General features: G+C 39.4%; 1 protein-coding gene across 5 annotated transcripts in view; it reads right to left on the bottom strand.

Annotated features, from left to right (window-relative positions):
- The window catches only part of STAG1 (stromal antigen 1), a 453,722-nt gene that overhangs the window by 119,277 nt on the left and 316,234 nt on the right, over positions 1-18,211 (bottom strand). For all 5 annotated transcript variants that reach the window (XM_046002314.1, XM_046002311.1, XM_046002310.1 and 2 more), the window contains one exon: positions 12,233-12,356. In XM_046002314.1, coding sequence (XP_045858270.1) covers positions 12,233-12,356 — 124 coding nt within the window. The remainder of the gene's footprint in view (positions 1-12,232; positions 12,357-18,211) is intronic.

The following is an 18,211-nucleotide window of genomic DNA, read 5'->3' as shown; positions in this document are numbered from 1 at the left end:
ATTAATAAAAGAAAGAACAAGAACCATATGATACTCTCAATAGATGTTGAAAAAGCATTTGACAAAGTACAGCATCCCTTCCTGATCAAAACTCTTCAAAGTGTAGGGATAGAGGGCACATACCTCAATATTATCAAAGCCATCTATGAAAAACCCACTGCAAATATCATTCTCAATGGAGAAAAACTGAAAGCTTTTCCGCTAAGGTCAGGAACATGGCAGGGATGTCCATTATCACCACTGCTATTCAACATAGTACTAGAAGTCCTAGCCTCAGCAATCAGACAACAAAAAGAAATTAAAGGCATCCAAATTGGTAAAGAAGAAGTCAAACTATCACTCTTTGCAGATGATATGATACTATATGTGGAAAACCCAAAAGACTCCACTCCAAAACTGCTAGAACTTGTACAGGAATTCAGTAAAGTGTCAGGATATAAAATCAATGCACAGAAATCAGTTGCATTTCTGTACACCAAAAACAAGACAGAAGAAAGAGAAATTAAGGAGTCAATCCCATTTACAATTGTACCCAAAACTGTAAGATACCTAGGAATAAACCTAACCAAAGAGGCTAAGAATCTATACACAGAAAATTATAAAGTACTCATGAAAGAAATGGAGGAAGACACAAAGAAATGGAAAAATGTTCCATGCTCCTGGATTGGAAGAATAAATATTGTGACAATGTCCATGCTACCTAAAGCAATCTACACATTTCATGCAATCCCTATCAAAATCCCATCCATTTTTTTCAAAGAAATGGAACAAATAATCCTAAAATTTTTTTTTTTTTTTAAAGATTTTATTTATTTATTTGACAGAGAGAGATCACAAGTAGGCAGAGAGGCAGGCAGAGAGAGAGGAGGAAGCAGGCTCCCCGCGGAGCAGAGAGCCCGATGCGGGACTCGATCCCAGGACCCTGAGATCATGACCTGAGCCGAAGGCAGCGGCTTAACCCACTGAGCCACCCAGGTGCCCCAATAATCCTAAAATTTATATGGAACCAGAAAAGACCTCGAATAGCCAAAGGAATATTGAAAAAGAAAGCCAAAGTTGGTGGCATCACCATTCCGGACTTCAAGCTCTATTACAAAGCTGTCATCATCAAGACAACATGGTACTGGCACAAAAATAGACACATACATCAGTGGAACAGAATAGAGAGCCCAGAAATTGACCCTCAACTCTATGGTCAACTCATCTTCGACGAAGCAGGAAAGAATGTCCAATGGAAAAAAGACAGCCTCTTCAATAAATGGTGCTGGGAAAATTGGACAGCCACATGAAGAAAAATGAAATTGGACCACTTCTTTACACCACATACGAAAACAGACTCCAAATGGATGAAGGACCTCAGTGTGAGAAAGGAATCCATCAAAATCCTTGAGGAGAATGCAGGCAGCAACCTCTTCGACCTCAGCCGTAGCAATATCTTCCTAGGAACAACGGCAAAGGCAAGGGAAGCAAGGGCAAAAATGAACTATTGGGATTTCATCAAGATCAAAAGCTTTTGCACAGCAAAGGAAACAGTTAACAAAACCAAAAGACAACTGACAGAATGGGAGAAGATATTTGCAAACGACATATCAGATAAAGGGCTAGTATCCAAAATCTATAAGGAACTTAGCAAACTCAACACCCAAAGAACAAACAATCCAATCAAGAAATGGGCAGAGGACATGAACAGACATTTCTGCAAAGAAGACATCCAGATGGCCAACAGACACATGAAAAAGTGCTCCACGTCACTCGGCATCAGGGAAATACAAATCAAAACCACAATGAGATATCACCTCACACCAGTCAGAATGGCTAAAATCAACAAGTCAGGAAATGACAGATGCTGGCGAGGATGCGGAGAAAGGGGAACCCTCCTCCACCGTTGGTGGGAATGCAAGCTGGTGCAACCACTCTGGAAAACAGCATGGAGGTTCCTCAAAATGTTGAAAATAGAACTACCCTATGACCCAGCAATTGCACTACTGGGTATTTACCCTAAAGATACAAACATAGTGATCCGAAGGGGCACGTGTACCCGAATGTTTATAGCAGCAATGTCTACAATAGCCAAACTATGGAAAGAACCTAGATGTCCATCAACAGATGAATGGATAAAGAAGATGTGGTATATATACACAATGGAATACTATGCAGCCATCAAAAGAAATGAAATCTTGCCATTTACGACGACATGGATGGAACTAGAGCATATCATGCTTAGTGAAATAAGTCAATCGGAGAAAGACAACTATCATATGATCTCCCTGATATGAGGACATGGAGAAGCAACATGGGGGGGGTAGGGGGATAGGAGAAGAATAAATGAAACAAGATGGGATTGGGAGGGAGACAAACCATAAATGACTCTTAATCTCACAAAACAAACTGGGGGTTGCTGGGGGGAGGTGGGATTGGGAGAGCGGGAGGGGGCTATGGACATTGGGGAGGGGAGGTGAACCATAAGAGACTATGGACTCTGAAAAACAACCTGAGGGTTTTGAAGGGTCAGGGGTGGGAGGTTGGGGGAACAGGTGGTGGGTAATAGGGAGGGCACGTTTTGCATGGAGCACTGGGTGTTGTGCAAAAACAATGAATACTGTTACGCTGAAAAAAAATAAATAAAATGGAGGAAGAAAAAAAAAAAAAAAAGAATACCAAGACAGCCTACTAGTGGATTGGTACTCTCATCTGACTAGGGCTGTATGGTGTATGGCTACTAAAGAATGCACTGTCGCGCAAGGGAAATGTGGCCCTACAATGCATAGTGCGAAATACTGAACTTGGATCGGGTGGGGGTAGAGTAGGCAGATATGTGTTTAGACTGTGCCTGCAAAATCCCAATTTCAGTATACCAAATCGTTCTTTTTGTCACTTGGGAATGTATGTCTTTGGGGTGGTTTACAATTCTGCTGTCATAGCACACCAGACATGGCCTCCTCATTCTAATCTGGATGTGATGCTTCCTCCCTTGGGCACCTCCCTTCAATGGGAAACCACAAGGGTGGGAGACAAAACCAAGAAGTATCATGGTGCTAGGGTCCTTCTAGTAGTGTTGGGAACATTTGACCCTTCAAATCAGGTGGGTGACATTACTGGACAAGTCAAGATTATGCAGCACATGGCCTCCCTTTTGGGACTGGCCAACTGAGGAGAATAAGTCTGCGTCAAGCAACAATACAATGGGTGCTCAAAAAGGCAGTAAGTGCCATTAGGATTGGGACAGATAGCATGGGATGCAATAGCCAGGCAACCAGCTCTCCAAATAGTAGACTAGGACATTTCAGGCCTCAGAAGGTTCGTGGAGTGAAAGACGGGTAGGAATAATATTCTTTCTTCTCATTTCTACAGTATCCTCTGCTACAGAATGCCTGGAATAACAACACCTTGATAAAAATCAGTACATCTGTAGTGAATGAAGGCAAACTTAACCAATGCTGGATTTGTCATTCCAGAATAAAGTTCCCCTTATCCTACACTACCACTGTAACGGACGTGGTCAACCCACAGCAACTCAGACGTTCCTCAAGCTATCAGGATCAAGTCACCGGGTGAGTCCTTCAATACAGATCCAGATGCAGGCATACTCGAGGCCCCTGTTTTAACACTATCTATGATGTGACAGAACAAGACCCCTGTACCAGAATGGTGATCACTGATCTATACTGAAATTCTGCAATTGGAAGTCCAATATATAACTTTTCTCTCTCTGCCTGCAATCACAAGGCAAAAGCAGGCTGGGACTGTATATAACTGAACTAGTATTATGAGAACAAATCCCTGGCATATGTCACCTGTATCCCTTTGGGTTATATATTTCTCTGTGGACTCTAATGGACAACAAAATGTATGCCTCCAAGGGAAAGATTTTATTGTCTCATCCAATTTAAGAACTGCACAGAGGGGTGGAAAGGACCCACTTTGCTAACATACTACAGAGTAGTACACAATTCTCTTCCAGGAAGACAAATTAACCACTGGTTTCATTCAATTATCCAAATTCAAATATTGGATATAGGTGTACGGACCCTAGGAAAAATAGTATATAACCTAGAAAAAATGTTATTATGTAATTAACCATGGCAGAAGTAGTTAATGCTACTGTCTAAGCCATACAAGATCAACAAGACTCAGTGAACTCACCAGCCTACATGGTGATAGACAGCCCTCAATCATATGGTGGCAGAAGAGGGTGGTGTTTGTGTGACTGCCAGCATTTTCTGCTGTGTATATGTCAACAATTCTGGTAAGTTAAAACATGAGCTGGTAAATATCCACACACAGGTGGGATGGTTATTAGCAGTACATTCACAATCCCCTCAGACTCAGTTTTTAACCTTTTTAGTTGGCTTACTCCAGACACCTGAGGTTCCTACTTGAAGATAATTCTCAAAACAAGCCTAATCATCCTCCTGGGTCTGGCTCTCTTAATCGTCCTGGTGAAGTGCCATCCAAATGACAGGGAAGCTTTATGAGAAATCCACATCCATATAGGTTGTTCAAAGACCATACTGGACCCAATTCTGGCTCCAAGTTTGGGGTGGGCAATGGTCCTACAGGATTTGATATGCTTTATCTGTCACTTCAGGGGCCAAGCAGGGGTGAGGTATGGACTGTTGGGAAAGGCAGTCCTTTATACACAGTCTTTTGACTTCTACCTGGCTGCTAAGAATGGGCTATGGGACTGGAACATTTCATTATCAAGAAATGAGCCTTTGCAATCATGGCTGGGGTAACTGCCTTGTGTGGGAATATGTTTCCTATTTCAGACTCAGTGTTGGTTCTCTTGTCTTGCTCACGTATTTTAAGGCATATGGCACCTGGCCAAACTCACTATTAAATCTATCTCCTGAGGGGAAGGGACAAGGTCCTTAGCTCTGTAGCATAAGAGAGGTGCATGCAGGGAAAGTGCCCTGTGTTGACTGCTGCCCCTGGGGGACCAATGCCTACTAATGAAACCAGTCTTACTCTGCCCCCTCATATGTGAGTAAAGTACTGTGTCATTCAGTGCTTGACTGTGTTGTGTTTTCCTCGATGAACCTGATATCAAGATTGAGTGGGCACAAATGTTAGAACTTCTACCTCTGATGATAGGCATCAGGTTATCATTTGCTTGGCAAATATAAAGCTAAAAAGGTTTTGGGGAAACTTGAAAGAAATAGGATATGGGATAAGTCAACACAGAGAAGATGAAATGGGGTGGACTAACAGAAAATAGACCCCACCCAAGCTCTAAGAGATTTTGATATGAGGAATCAAGCACATATAAGAAAGTAGAAGAACTGGGGGGCGCCTGGGTGGCTCAGTCCATTAAGTGTCCAACTCGTGATTTTGGCTCAGGTCATGATCTCAGGGCTCTAAGACCGAGCCCTGTGTCAGGCTCCATGCTGGGTTTGGAGACTGCTTAAGAGTCTCTCTCTTCCTCTGTCCCTCCTCCCCCAAATAAATGAAACTTTAAAAAGTAGAACTATACACCTAAGCCAAGTGAAAAGTGAAAGCAATACAGAGCAATAGCAACAAACTATAAAGGAAAGAGAAAGGTAATCTAATGTTATGAGCATAAATAATAAAAAGACTAAGATGTTTAGTCTAGAACACAGAGATTACTATAGTTGAGTTTAAATTAGACCTATTCTGTGTCACCAACAATGAAAGAACCAAAAACCAATGGGTAGAGAATTTAGAAATAAGTTTTGGTCAACAGAAAGACAAACTGAATTTCTAAAAAATAACTCCTTTAGTTGTTAGAAATTGCTGTCTTTCTACTGCCTAAAACATATAAAAATTTATATAAATTGGCAGTATCAAAAAATGTTTAACTGAGAAGGGTAGACTGATATTCTAAAATCAAGACACAGGAGTATCAAATCCTTGTTGTACACCTTAAACTACTATAATGTTATGTCAATTATATCTCCATAAAACTGAAAAAATGCAATTTACAATTACAATATAAACTTTAGAAAAAAGACAGGAATTTTTTCAGCTCATTTGAAAAGACACAGGACAGTCTGAAGGCACAGGCCATGGCCTATAGAATAAGCAGTTTCAAACTGATGATTAAAAGAAGATAAAGCAAATGACTACACCCCTCAGGGGAAAAAATAGTATAAGATTACAGTGATATTAGAATGAAAAAAAGGAAAGCTGAGAAGAGATTAATACTTATAGCTTTTCTAAATTAAATAATGGGAGATTGTAAAAGAGGTTTATAAAAACATTTTACTGAAAACAGTATCCTTATATCATTTTATCAACAATAAATAAAACCTCCCTCCTTCTTCCTTTATCTGGACAGAAAGCTTTTACAGAGTTTAATGATTTATTTTAAAATAATGTTGGTTTGTTTCTTGGTACGCCACCAAAAAAGAAATGTCTTTTTCCCAGAGGAAGTAGTGGGTAGGGTAGTGCTGGGGAATAAAATGCAGAACTTTAGATGTATTCCTACTAAAAAGTTAGTCTTGTTGATTTAGCCATGTGTGTACACCTGTAAGGACATGCTGTATAATTCTTTCTCTCACAATGTATAAAATTTAATTGTATAAACCTGAGATGAGGCTTAGCTGTGCAAGTCCTGAATTCCACATGAGTATTAGAAAAAGAAAACCTAGGATTACGCTTGGGGTTTATTAGTGTAGAGAAAAGAATTTTGAAATACTAGGGAGGATAAATATTCCGGAAAAAATTCACTATGTACCAACTGACTATTCCTCCAAATTAAGTACGGGATTAAGAGCCCCTTTTAATCATTAATTAAAAATAAGTAAGAAGTAAGAAGAAAGAATCCCAAGAGTGACATAGAATAGAAATCTACATAGACAATCTATAGAAACAAGGACTTCACAGGCAACATGATGTCCACAAAGACTTATCTTTCAATAATCACTCTCAACGTGAATGGCCTAAATGCTCCCATAAACAGCACAGGGTTGCAGACTGGATAAAACGAACCTAAAGATACACCCAGACTGAAAGTGAAGGGATGAAGAACCATCTTTCAGGCCAACAGGCCTCAAAAGAAAGATGGGGTAGTGATTCTCATACCAGATAAATTAGATTTTAAGCTAAACACTAAGTCAGAGATACAGAAGGACACTACATCATTCTTAAAGGGTCTATCCACCAAGAAGATCTAACAATTGTAAATATTTATGCCCCCAATATGGGAGCAGCCAACTACACAAGCCACCTGTTAATCAAAATAAAGAGTCATGCTGATACGAACACATTAATTGTAGGAGATCTTAACATGCTACTCTCAGCAACAGACAGATCTTCTAAGCAGAAAATCAACAAAGGCACCAGAGCTTTGAATGACACATTGACATGACAACAGAATACTCATTCTTCTCAACTGCACATGGAACCTTCTCCAGAATAGACCACATACTGGGTCACAAATCAGGGTTCAACTGATACCAAAAGACTAAAATTATTCCTTGCATATTCTCAGACCACAATGCTTTGAAACTGGAACTCAATCACAAGAAAAAGTTTGGAAGGAATTCAAACACTTGGAAGCTAAAGACCATCCTGCTCAAGAATGTCTGGATCAACCAGGAAATCAAGGAAGAACTTAAACAATTCATGAAAATGAATGAGAATGAAGACACTTCGGTCCAAAACCTATGGGATACAGCAAAAGTGGTCCTAAGGGGGAATTACATAGCCATCCAGCCTCATGCAAAAAAACTGAAAAATCCTGAATACACCAACTCTCTTTACACCTTAATGAACTGGAAAATCAATAACAAATTAAGCCAACCCCACGCACAAGAAGGGAATAATTAAGATTAGGGGAGAGATCAGTGAATTAGAAACTAGAGATACAGTAGAACACATCAATGAAACTAGAAGCTGGTTATTTAAAAGAATTAATAAGACCGATAAACCACTGGCCAAACTAATCCAAAAGAAAGAGAGAGGACCCAAATTAATTAAATCATGAACGAAAGGGGAGAGATCACGACTGACACCAAGGAAATAGAAACAATAATCAGAAATTATTATCAACAGCTATATGCCAATATGCTAAGCAACCTAGAAGAAATGAATGCATTCCTGGAAACATATAAACTTCCAACACTGAAACAGGAAGAAACTGACAACATGAATAGACCGATATCTAGTAATAGGATTGAAGCAGTTATCAAAAACCTTCCAAAAAACAAGACCTCAAGACCTGATGGATTCCCTGGGGACTTCTACCAACAATTCAAAGAAGAAATAACACCTATTCTCCTGAAGCTGTTTCAAAAATAGAAACAGAAGGAAAACTTCCAGACTCTTTTTATGAAGCCAGCATTACCCCGATCCCTAAACCAGGCAAAGACCCCATCAAAAAGGAGAATTTCAGACCAATATCCTTGACGAATATGGATGCCAAGATTCTCAACAAGATCCTAGGTAACAGAATCCAACAGTACATTAAAAAGATTATCCCCCATGACCAGGTGGGATTTATCCCGGGGATGCAAGGGTGGTTCAACATTCACAAATCAATCAGTGTGACAGAACAAATCAGTAAGAGAAGAGAGAAGACCACATGGTCCTCTCAACTGATTCAGAAAAAGCATCTGACAAGATACAGCGTCTGTTCCTGATTAAAACTCTTCAAAGCATAAGGATAGAGGGAACATTCCTCAACTTCATAAATCTATCTATGAAAAACCCACAGGGAGTATCATTCTCAATGGGGAAAAGCAGAGAGCCTTCCCACTGAGATCAGGAACACGACAAGGATGCCCACTCTCACCACTGTTGTTCAATATAGTACTAGAAGTCCTAGCAACAGCAATCAGACAACAAAAAGAAACAAACCGTATTCCAATTGGCAAAGAAGAAATCAAACCCTCTCTCTTCACAGATGACGTGATACTTAAAATGGAAAACCCAAAAGACTCCACCCCAAACTACTAGAACTCATATTGCAATTCAGTAATGTGGCAGGATACAAAACCAATGCACAGAAATCAGTTGCTTTCTTACACACTAACAATGAAAATATAGAAAGGGAAATTAGAGAATTGATTCCATTTACTATACCCCCAAGAACCGTAAGATACCTGGGAATAATCCTGACCAAAGAGGTAAAGGATCTGTACTTGAAGAACTATAGAACACTCATGAAAGAAACTGAAGAAGACACAGAAAGATGGAAAAGAAGTCCATGCCCATGGATTGGAAGAACAAACGTTAAAATGTCTATACTGGCTAGAGCAATCTATACTTTCAATTCCATCCTGATCAAAATTCCTCCAGCATTTTTAATAATGCTGGAGCAAACAATCCTAAAATTTGTATGGAACCAGAAAAGACCTCGAAACACTAAGGAAATGTTGAAAAAGAAAAACAAAACTGGGGGCATCACGTTGCCTGATTTCAAGCTTTGGTACAAAGCTATGATCACCAAGACAGCATGGTACTGGCACAGAAACAGACACATAGACCAATGGAACAGAACAGAGTCCAGATATGGACCCTAAACTCTATGGTCAAATAATCTTCGACAAAGCAGGAAAAACTATCCAGTGTTGAAAAAAGACGGTCTCTTCAATAAATGGTGCTGGGAAAATTGGACAGCTATGTATAGAAGAATGGTAGGTCAGCAGAGTCAATTTGTTAAAAAAAATTCATAAAGATAAACTCGAAATGGATAAAAGACCTCAATGTGAGGCAGGAATCTATCAAAATCCTAGAGGAGAACATAGCCAGTAATCTCTGACATCAGACACAGCAACTTCTTTTAAGACATGTCTCCAAGGGCGCCTGGGTGGCTCAGTGGGTTAAAGCCTCTGCCTTCGGCTCAGGTCATGATCCCAGGGTCCTGGGATCGAGCCCCACATCGGGCTCTCTGCTCTGCGGGGAGCCTGCTTCCTCCTCTCTCTCTCTGCCCGCCCCTCTGCCTACTTGTGATCTCTGTCTGTCAAATAAATAATAAAATAAAATCTTTAAAAAAAAAAAAAAAGACATGTCTCCAAAGGCAAAGGAAACAGAAGTGAAAATGAACTTTTGGGACTTTATCAAGATCAAAAGCTTCTGCACAGCAAAGGAAACAATCAACAAAACAAAGAGGCAACCCATGGAATGGGAGAGGATATATGCAAATGACACTACAGACAAAGGGCTGATATCCAAAATCTATATAAAGAACTTCACAAACTCAACCCCCCAAAAACAGATAATCACATCAAAAAATGGGCAGAAGACATGAACAGACACCTCTCCAAAGAAGACATACAAATGGCTAACAGACACATGAACAAATGTTCATCATCATTAGCCATCAGGGAAATTCAAATCAAAACCTCACGGAGATACCACCTTACACCAGTTAGAATGGCCAAAATTATCAGGACAGGGAACAACAAGTATTGGAGAAGATGTGGAGGAAAGGGGAACCCTCTTACACTGTTGGTGGGAATGCAAGTTGGTGCAGCCACTTTGGAGAACAGTGTGGATATTCCCTAAGAAATTAAAAATAGAGCTTCCCTATGACCCTGCAATTGCACTGCTGGGTATTTAACCCAAAGATACGGATATAGTGAAAAGAATGGCCATTTGTACCCCAATGTTCATAGCAGCAACGGCCACAATTGCCAAACTGTAGAAAGAGCCAAGATGCCCTTCAACAGACGAATGGATAAAGAAGATTCGGTCCATATACACAATGGAATATTACGCCTCCATCAGAAGATGAATACCCAACTTTTGTGTCAACATGGATGGGACTGGAGGGATTATGCTGAGTGAAATAAGAAGAGAAAGTACATTATGATATGGTTTCACTTACTTGTGGAGCATAAGGAATAACATGCAGGACATTAGGAAAAGGAAAGGAAAGTGAATTGGGGTAAATCAGATGGGGAGATGAAGCACGAGAGACTATGGGCTCTGAGAAACAATCTGAGGGTTTTGGAAGGCAGGGGGCTGGGGGAATGGGTTAGCCTGGTGGTAGGTATTAAGGAGGGCACGTATTGCATTGAGCACTGGGTGTGGTGCATAAACAATGAATCTTGGAACACTGAAAAAATAAAAAAATAATTGTGAAGTTAAACAGCCAACTTGTGATGATCTCCCTAAACTCTGAACTCTTTTTTTTCCTATACTCTGAACTCTTACAGCAAAAATGGCCTGTAAAATTCCCAAGGGCTGTTTTATTATATGTAATTTTGTGGTTTTCAAAATGTCTTTGATAATACTTAGCATGCTGCTATTTATTTTGAAAAGACTTGTTTATTAATTTTAGGGAGAGAGGGCATGCTTGTGAGGGGGGCTGGGAGAAGGGGGAGAGAGAGAATCTCAAGCAGACTCCCTGCCTAGCACTGAGGCTTACAGGGGCTTCCTTCTCACAACCCTGAGATCATGACCCTAATTGAAATCAAGAGTCAGATACTCAACCGACTGAGCCACTCAGGTGCCCCATCATGGGGCTATTTAAAAAGTAAATGTTCTACAGGCTGTTAACAGTGATACATAGAAAATAAGTCTTAGAATATTACCAAAATTGACTTAAAAGTCTAACGATGAAGTGCATTAAAAAATGTCTTCTAATAGCTATGATACTTCTAACAATTCAAATAATAGATGATAACAGTTTAAAATGAACTGTAGTATTTCTGTATTTGTGAATATCTGGCAATTCAAGTAATAGAATGTCAGGTCATTCAATATAAAAATTCCAATAATTTGTCACTCCTACCCTTGGTTATTTTGAGGATTACTTATTCAGGATTTGAGAATGTGGGATTTCTTTTAAAAGCAGAACCTTTTCTAAAGGCATAGAAATAAAAAGATTTTTAGATCAAATATTCTAAAATCGAATAAATCTATTCAACTGATAAAACACTCTACTGTGGTATGGCTTTAATAAATTCAAAAGAAAAGCTTTATTGTTACATATTAAGAGAAACAAAGAATTCCTTTTGATTCCAAACTAGAAAAAGATTATAATTAGTTCCTTAGGATGCTATATTCTCTCAAAATTTCAGATGTACCAGGTTGTCAACCTGGTTTAAGACAGTATCACAACTAAGTAAGACAGAGTTTTTATGTGGGCCAATGTCTAAAGTTTTGTCATGGCCATCAAATGAATAGTTATTCAAGTGTATCATCTTAAATTTCCATTATTATTATAACTCCTAAAAACCCAACCACTGCCATCTTGATTCCTAGCATTCTAGTACCTTGTATAAGCATATCTTTTATGAAAGTCTGGAAGAGAGTAACTTACCCTATCATGAAGAGTCCAGCCAACATATTTTAGGTAACTGTCATTTAGGAAGGCATCACTATACATTTTCATCCATACTCCAATTTCTTCAATACAAATTGCTCTAATCTCAGCAATAGCATCACTAGAGGAGAAAAAAAACAAAACAAAAAACAAAACAAAACAAAAAAAAACTTCAGATTAACATCCCAAACTAGAATGTACTTCATACTAATTTTCAGCAAGTAATAAATATTATATCCAATATACTCTCAAAAGTCCTACAATTTGAGTATCTTCTATTTTTTTTAGATGTTTTCTTTTTCTTTAAGATTTTATTTATTTGAGAGAGAGAGCACAAGCAAGGAAGAGGGGCAGAGAAGAGGGAGCAACAGACTCCCTGCTCAGTGGGAGCCTGATGCAGGGCTTGATCCCAGGATGCTGGAATCAGGACCTGAGCCAAAAGCAGACACTTAACTGACTGAGCCACCCAGGTTCCCCTGATGTTTTCAATAAAATAAAAATTATCAGTATCAAACTGAGAAACAATTCTGGAAATAATCTTTCACTTTATTTTCACTGGAGTAGGAAAAGGTACTTGGAGCTTTCTGAAAGCCTCCCAACTATTATGGAGTCAACAAACATGTTAAATCTGAGAAAACCAGCATACCACCATACCACAGAGTAACATAGAACTTAAAAATTTTTTCTCTAATTGTGAATTTAAGTAGTACACATCTATTGAATTAAGAGAAAATATGACCAAAACACAAATTAACATCTACAAGGGAAAATGACAGAAGCCTATATTTGAAAATATACAACAGTTACAAAAAGAAAACCTCAAAGTGATTATACTAATAATTCACATTTAGTCACAATGGGAACAATCTTGGTGACTGTACTGTGAAATGTACCAAAAGTCAGGTTTTTGGCACCATGCCCAGATGGCTTTTCATCTCACTGTAAAGCATCTAATATAACCCTCCTCAGATGATTTTCTTACTCTAAAATCTGTGAAACATGAACAAATACAATTTTATTATTTTTACCTGATCTTTCAACTGGTTATTTAGCTTTTAAAATATTGTATTAAATATGATAAGTTAAATCTTAACTTTCTTTTATAGATGGATCTTCAAGGTTTCTAATTTACATGCATAAATGATTTGAAATTTTAGGTAATTCTTAATTCTCCAATTTATATACGGCAATCATCTGTCAATTAAATTGTTAATATGGCAATAATTTGGCTAGAATTTTAATGTTAACTAAGGAGCTTTTCTTAGTTTCTCTTTTGTGACAAAACAGTTAAGGCACTAGCATTCTGGTATTTAATCCTCTAATATTTCTAATAATAAAATCTCAGTTTCTTCTAAGTCCCTGTCACTGCTCAAGAATAAAAAAATGTAAGAAATTTTCTCTTCAAAGCCATACTACTAAATCACAATCTTTATATTTCCTACATTTTTTTAATGCCTTTTTTTTTTTTTTTAAAGAGCGTGGAACCTGATGAACGGCTCAATCTCATGACCCTGAGATCATGACCTAAGCTGAAATCAAGAGTCAGAAGCTTTTTTTTTTTTTTTTAATTTATTTGACAGAGAGAGTGACAGAGCACAAGCAGGGAGAACAGCAGAGGAAGAGGGAGAAGCAGGGTCCCTGATAAGTAGGGAGCATGATGCAGAAATCCATCACAGGACCCTCAGATCATAACCTGAGCTGAAGGAAGAAACTTAACCCAAAAGTTGGAGGCTTAAACTGATTGAACCACACAGGCGCCCCAATACCTTCTTCTTATGGAGAGATTCTACAGCATCGAGGCTAATGGCTCTGAAGCAAAACATACTAAGCTCAAATCCTAGTTTAACTAATTACAAGCTGTGTAGCATTGGGCAAGTTACTTCTCTTTCTTAGATATTGTTAATAATAATATACAGGAGGAGTCAAGATGGCAGAGAAGTAGCAGGCTGAGACTACATCAGGTAGCAGATCAGCTCGATAGCTTATCTAATAAACATTGCAAACACCTACAAATCCAATGGGAGATTGAAGAGAAGAAGATCAGCAATTCTAGAAACAGAAAATCAACCACTTTCTGAAAGGTAGGACTGGCGGAGAAGTGAATTCAAAACGACGGGAAGATAGACCACAGGGGGAGGGGCCGGCTCCCGGCAAGCGGTGGAGCAACGGAGCACAAAATCAGGACTTTTAAAAGTCTGTTCCACTGAGGGACATTGCTCCAGAGGCTAAAGCGGGGAGAAGCCCATGCGGGGTCAGGGTGGCCACAGGTCCCGCAGGGTCACAGAAGGATCAGGGGTGTCGGAGTGTCGCAGAGCTCGCAGGTATTAGAACGGAGAAGCCGGCTACAGAGACAGAGCCGAGGAGTGAGCTCTCAGCTCGGGGTTACCTTGAACCCGTCGCAGGCTGGGTGAGCTCGGAGCGCGGCTGGAGGCCGGGGATGCAGGAGTGACTGGGTGCTGTTCTCTGGGGGCGCACTGAGGAGTGGGGAGCCAGGCTCTCAGCTCCTCTGGGCCGGAGAATAGGAGGCCGCCATTTTCATTCCCGTCCTCCGGAACTCTACGAAAAGCGTTCAGGGAACAAAAGCTCCCAAAAGTGAACCCGAGCGGATTACTTAGTCTGACCCCCGGTAAGGGCGGTGCAATTCCACCTCAGGCAAAGACACTTGAGAGTCACTACAACAGGCCCCTCCCCCAGAAGATCAACAAAAAATCCAGCCAGGACGAAGTTCACCTACCAAGGAAAGCAGGTTCAATACCAAGGACAGCAGGAGAATTCCAGAGGAAGAGAAAGCAAAGCACGGAACTCATGGCTTTCTCCCCATGATTCTTTAGTCTTGGAGTTAATTCTTTTTTTCTTTTCAATTTTTTTTTCTTCTTCTGCTAAATTTTTTTAAACTTTTACCCTTTTCTTTTTTAATGTTTTTTAACTAGTTTATCTAATATATATATATATTTTCTTTCTTTTTTATATTTTTTCTTTATTTGTTTTCTTTTTTAAATTTTTTCTTTTGTTTTCTGAACCTCTTTTTATCCTCTTTCTCCCCCCTCCCAAGATTTGGGGTCTCTTCTGATTTGGTTAAAGCGCATTTTTCTGGGGTCTTTGACAACCTTTCAGTATTTTACTTGCTCTTTCATATACTCTTATCTGGACAAAATGACAAGGCGGAAAAATTCACCACAAAAAAAAAAAAAGAACAAGAGGCAGTACCAAAGGCTAGGGACCAAATCAATGCAGACATTGGTAATATGTCAGATCTAGAGATCAGAATGACGATTCTCAAGGTTCTAGCTGGTCTCAAAAAAGGAATGGAAGATATTAGAGAAACCCTCTCTGGAGATATAAAAGCCTTTCGGGAGAAATAAAAGAATTAAAATCTAACCAAGTTGAAATCAAAAGAGCTATTAAGGGGCGCCTGGGTGGCTCGGTTGGTTAAGCGACTGCCTTCAGCTCAGGTCATGATCTCAGAGTCCTGGGATCGAGTCCCACATCGGGCTCCCTGCTCCTTGGAGAGTCTGCTTTTCCCTCTGACTTTCTCCCCTCTCATGCTCTCTCTCACTGTCTCTCTCTCTCAAATAAATAAATAAAATCTTAAAAAAAAAAAAAGCTATTAATAAGGTGCAATGAAAAATGGAGGCTCTCACTACCAGGATAAAGGAGGCAGAAGAAAGAATTAGTGATAAAGAAGACCAAATGACAGAGAATAAAGAAGCTGAGCAAAAGAGGGACAAACAGCTAACGGACCACGAGGGGAGAATTCGAGAGGTTAGTGACACCATAAGATGAAACAACATTAGAATAATTGGGATTCCAGAAGAAGAAGAAACAGAGAGGGGAGCAGAAGGTCTATTGGAGAGAATTATTGGAGAGAATTTCCCTAATGTGGCAAAGGGAACAAGCAGCAAATTCCAGGAGGTGCAGAGAACCTCCCTCAAAATCAACAAGAATAGGTCCACGCCCCGTCACCTAATAGTAAAATTTACAAGACTTAGTGACAAAGAGAAAATCCTGAAAGCAGCCCGGGAAAAGAAGTCTGTAACATACAATGGTAAAAATATTAGATTGGCAGCAGACTTATTCACAGAGACCTGGCAGGCCAGAAAGAGCTGGCATGATATATTCAGAGCACTAAACGAGAAAAACATGCAGCCAAGAATACTCTATCCAGCTAGGCTATCATTGAAAATAGGAGAGATGAAGAGCTTCCAGGACAAACAAAAACTGAAAGAATTTGCAAACACCAAACCAGCTCTACAGGAATATTGAAAAAGGTCCTCTAAGCAAAGAGGGAGCCTAAAAGTAACATAGACCAGAAAGGAACAGAGACAATATACAGTAACAGTCACCTTACAGGCAATACAATGGCACTAAATTCATATCTCTCCATAGTTACCCTGAATGTTAATGGGCTAAATGCCCCAATCAAAAGACACAGGCTATCAGAATGGATAAAATAACAAAACCCATCAGTATGTTGCCTACAAGAAACTCATTTTAGACACGAAGACACCCCAGATTTAAAGTGAGGGGGTGGAAAACAATTTACCATACTAATGGACATCAGAAGAAAGCTGGGGTGGCAATCCTTATATCAGATCAATTAGATTTTAAGCCAAAGACTATAAGAGATGAGGAAGGACACTATATCCTACTCAAAGGGTCTGTCCAACAAGAAGATCTAACACTTTTCAATATCTATGCCCCTAACGTGGGAGCAGCCAACTATATCAACCAATTAATAACAAAATCAAAGAAACACATCAATAATAATACAATAATAGTAGGGGACTTGAACACTCCCCTCACTGAAATGGACAGATCATCCAAGCAAAAGATCAACAAGGAAATAAAGGCCTTAAATGACACACTGGACCAGATGGACATCACAGATATATTCAGAACATTTCATCCCAAAGCAACAGAATACACATTCTTCTCTAGTGCACATGGAACATTCTCCAGAATAGATAACATCCTGGGTCCTAAATCAGGTTTCAACCGGTATCAAAAGATTGGGATCATTCCCTGCATATTTTCAGACCACAATGCTCTGAAGCTAGAACTCAATCACAAGAGGGAAGCTGGAAAGAACTCAAATACATGGAGACTAAACAGCATCCTTCTAAAGAATGAATGGGCCTATCAGGAAATTAAAGAAGAATTGAAAAAATTCATGGAAACAAATGATAATGAAAACACAACGGTTCAAAATCTGACGGACACAGCAAAGGCAGTCCTGAGAGGAAAATATATAGTGGTACAAGCCTTTCTCAAGAAACAAGAAAGGCCTCAAGTACACAACCTAATCCTACACCTAAAGGAGCTGGAGAAAGAACAAGAAAGAAACCCTAAACCCAGCAGGAGAAGAGAAATCATAAAGATCAGAGCAGAAATCAATGAAACAGAAACCAAAAAAACAATAGAACAAATCAACGAAACTAGGAGCTGGTTCTATGAAAGAATTAGTAAGATTGATAAACCCCTGGCCAGACGTATCAAAAAGAAAAGGGAAAGGACTCAAATAAATAAAATCATGAATGAAAGAGGAGAGATCACAGCTAACCCTAAGGAAATACAGACAATTATAAGAACATACTATGAGCAACTCTACGCCAACAAATCTGACAATCTGGAAGAAATGGATGCATTCCTAGAGACATATAAACTACCACAACTGAACCAGGAAGAAACAGAAAACCTGAACAGGCCCAGAACCAATAAGGAGATTGAAACAGTCATCAAAAATCTCCAAACAAACAAAAGCCCAGGGCCAGACGGCTTCCCAGGGGAATTCTACCAAACATTTAAAGAAGAACTCATTCCTATTCTCCTGAAACTGTTCCAAAAAATAGAAATGGAAGGAAAACTTCCAAACTCATTTTATGAGGCCAGCATCACCTTGATCCCAAAACCAGACAAGGATCCCACCAAAAAAGAGAACTACAGACCAATATCCTTGATGAACACAGATGCAAAAAT

Source organism: Meles meles, chromosome 4 (genome assembly GCF_922984935.1).
Source record: "Meles meles chromosome 4, mMelMel3.1 paternal haplotype, whole genome shotgun sequence".
NCBI classification, from domain to species: Eukaryota; Metazoa; Chordata; class Mammalia; order Carnivora; family Mustelidae; genus Meles; species Meles meles.
Note: the sequence above shows the minus strand (reverse complement) of the source record. Positions and strands in the feature narration are given on the sequence as shown.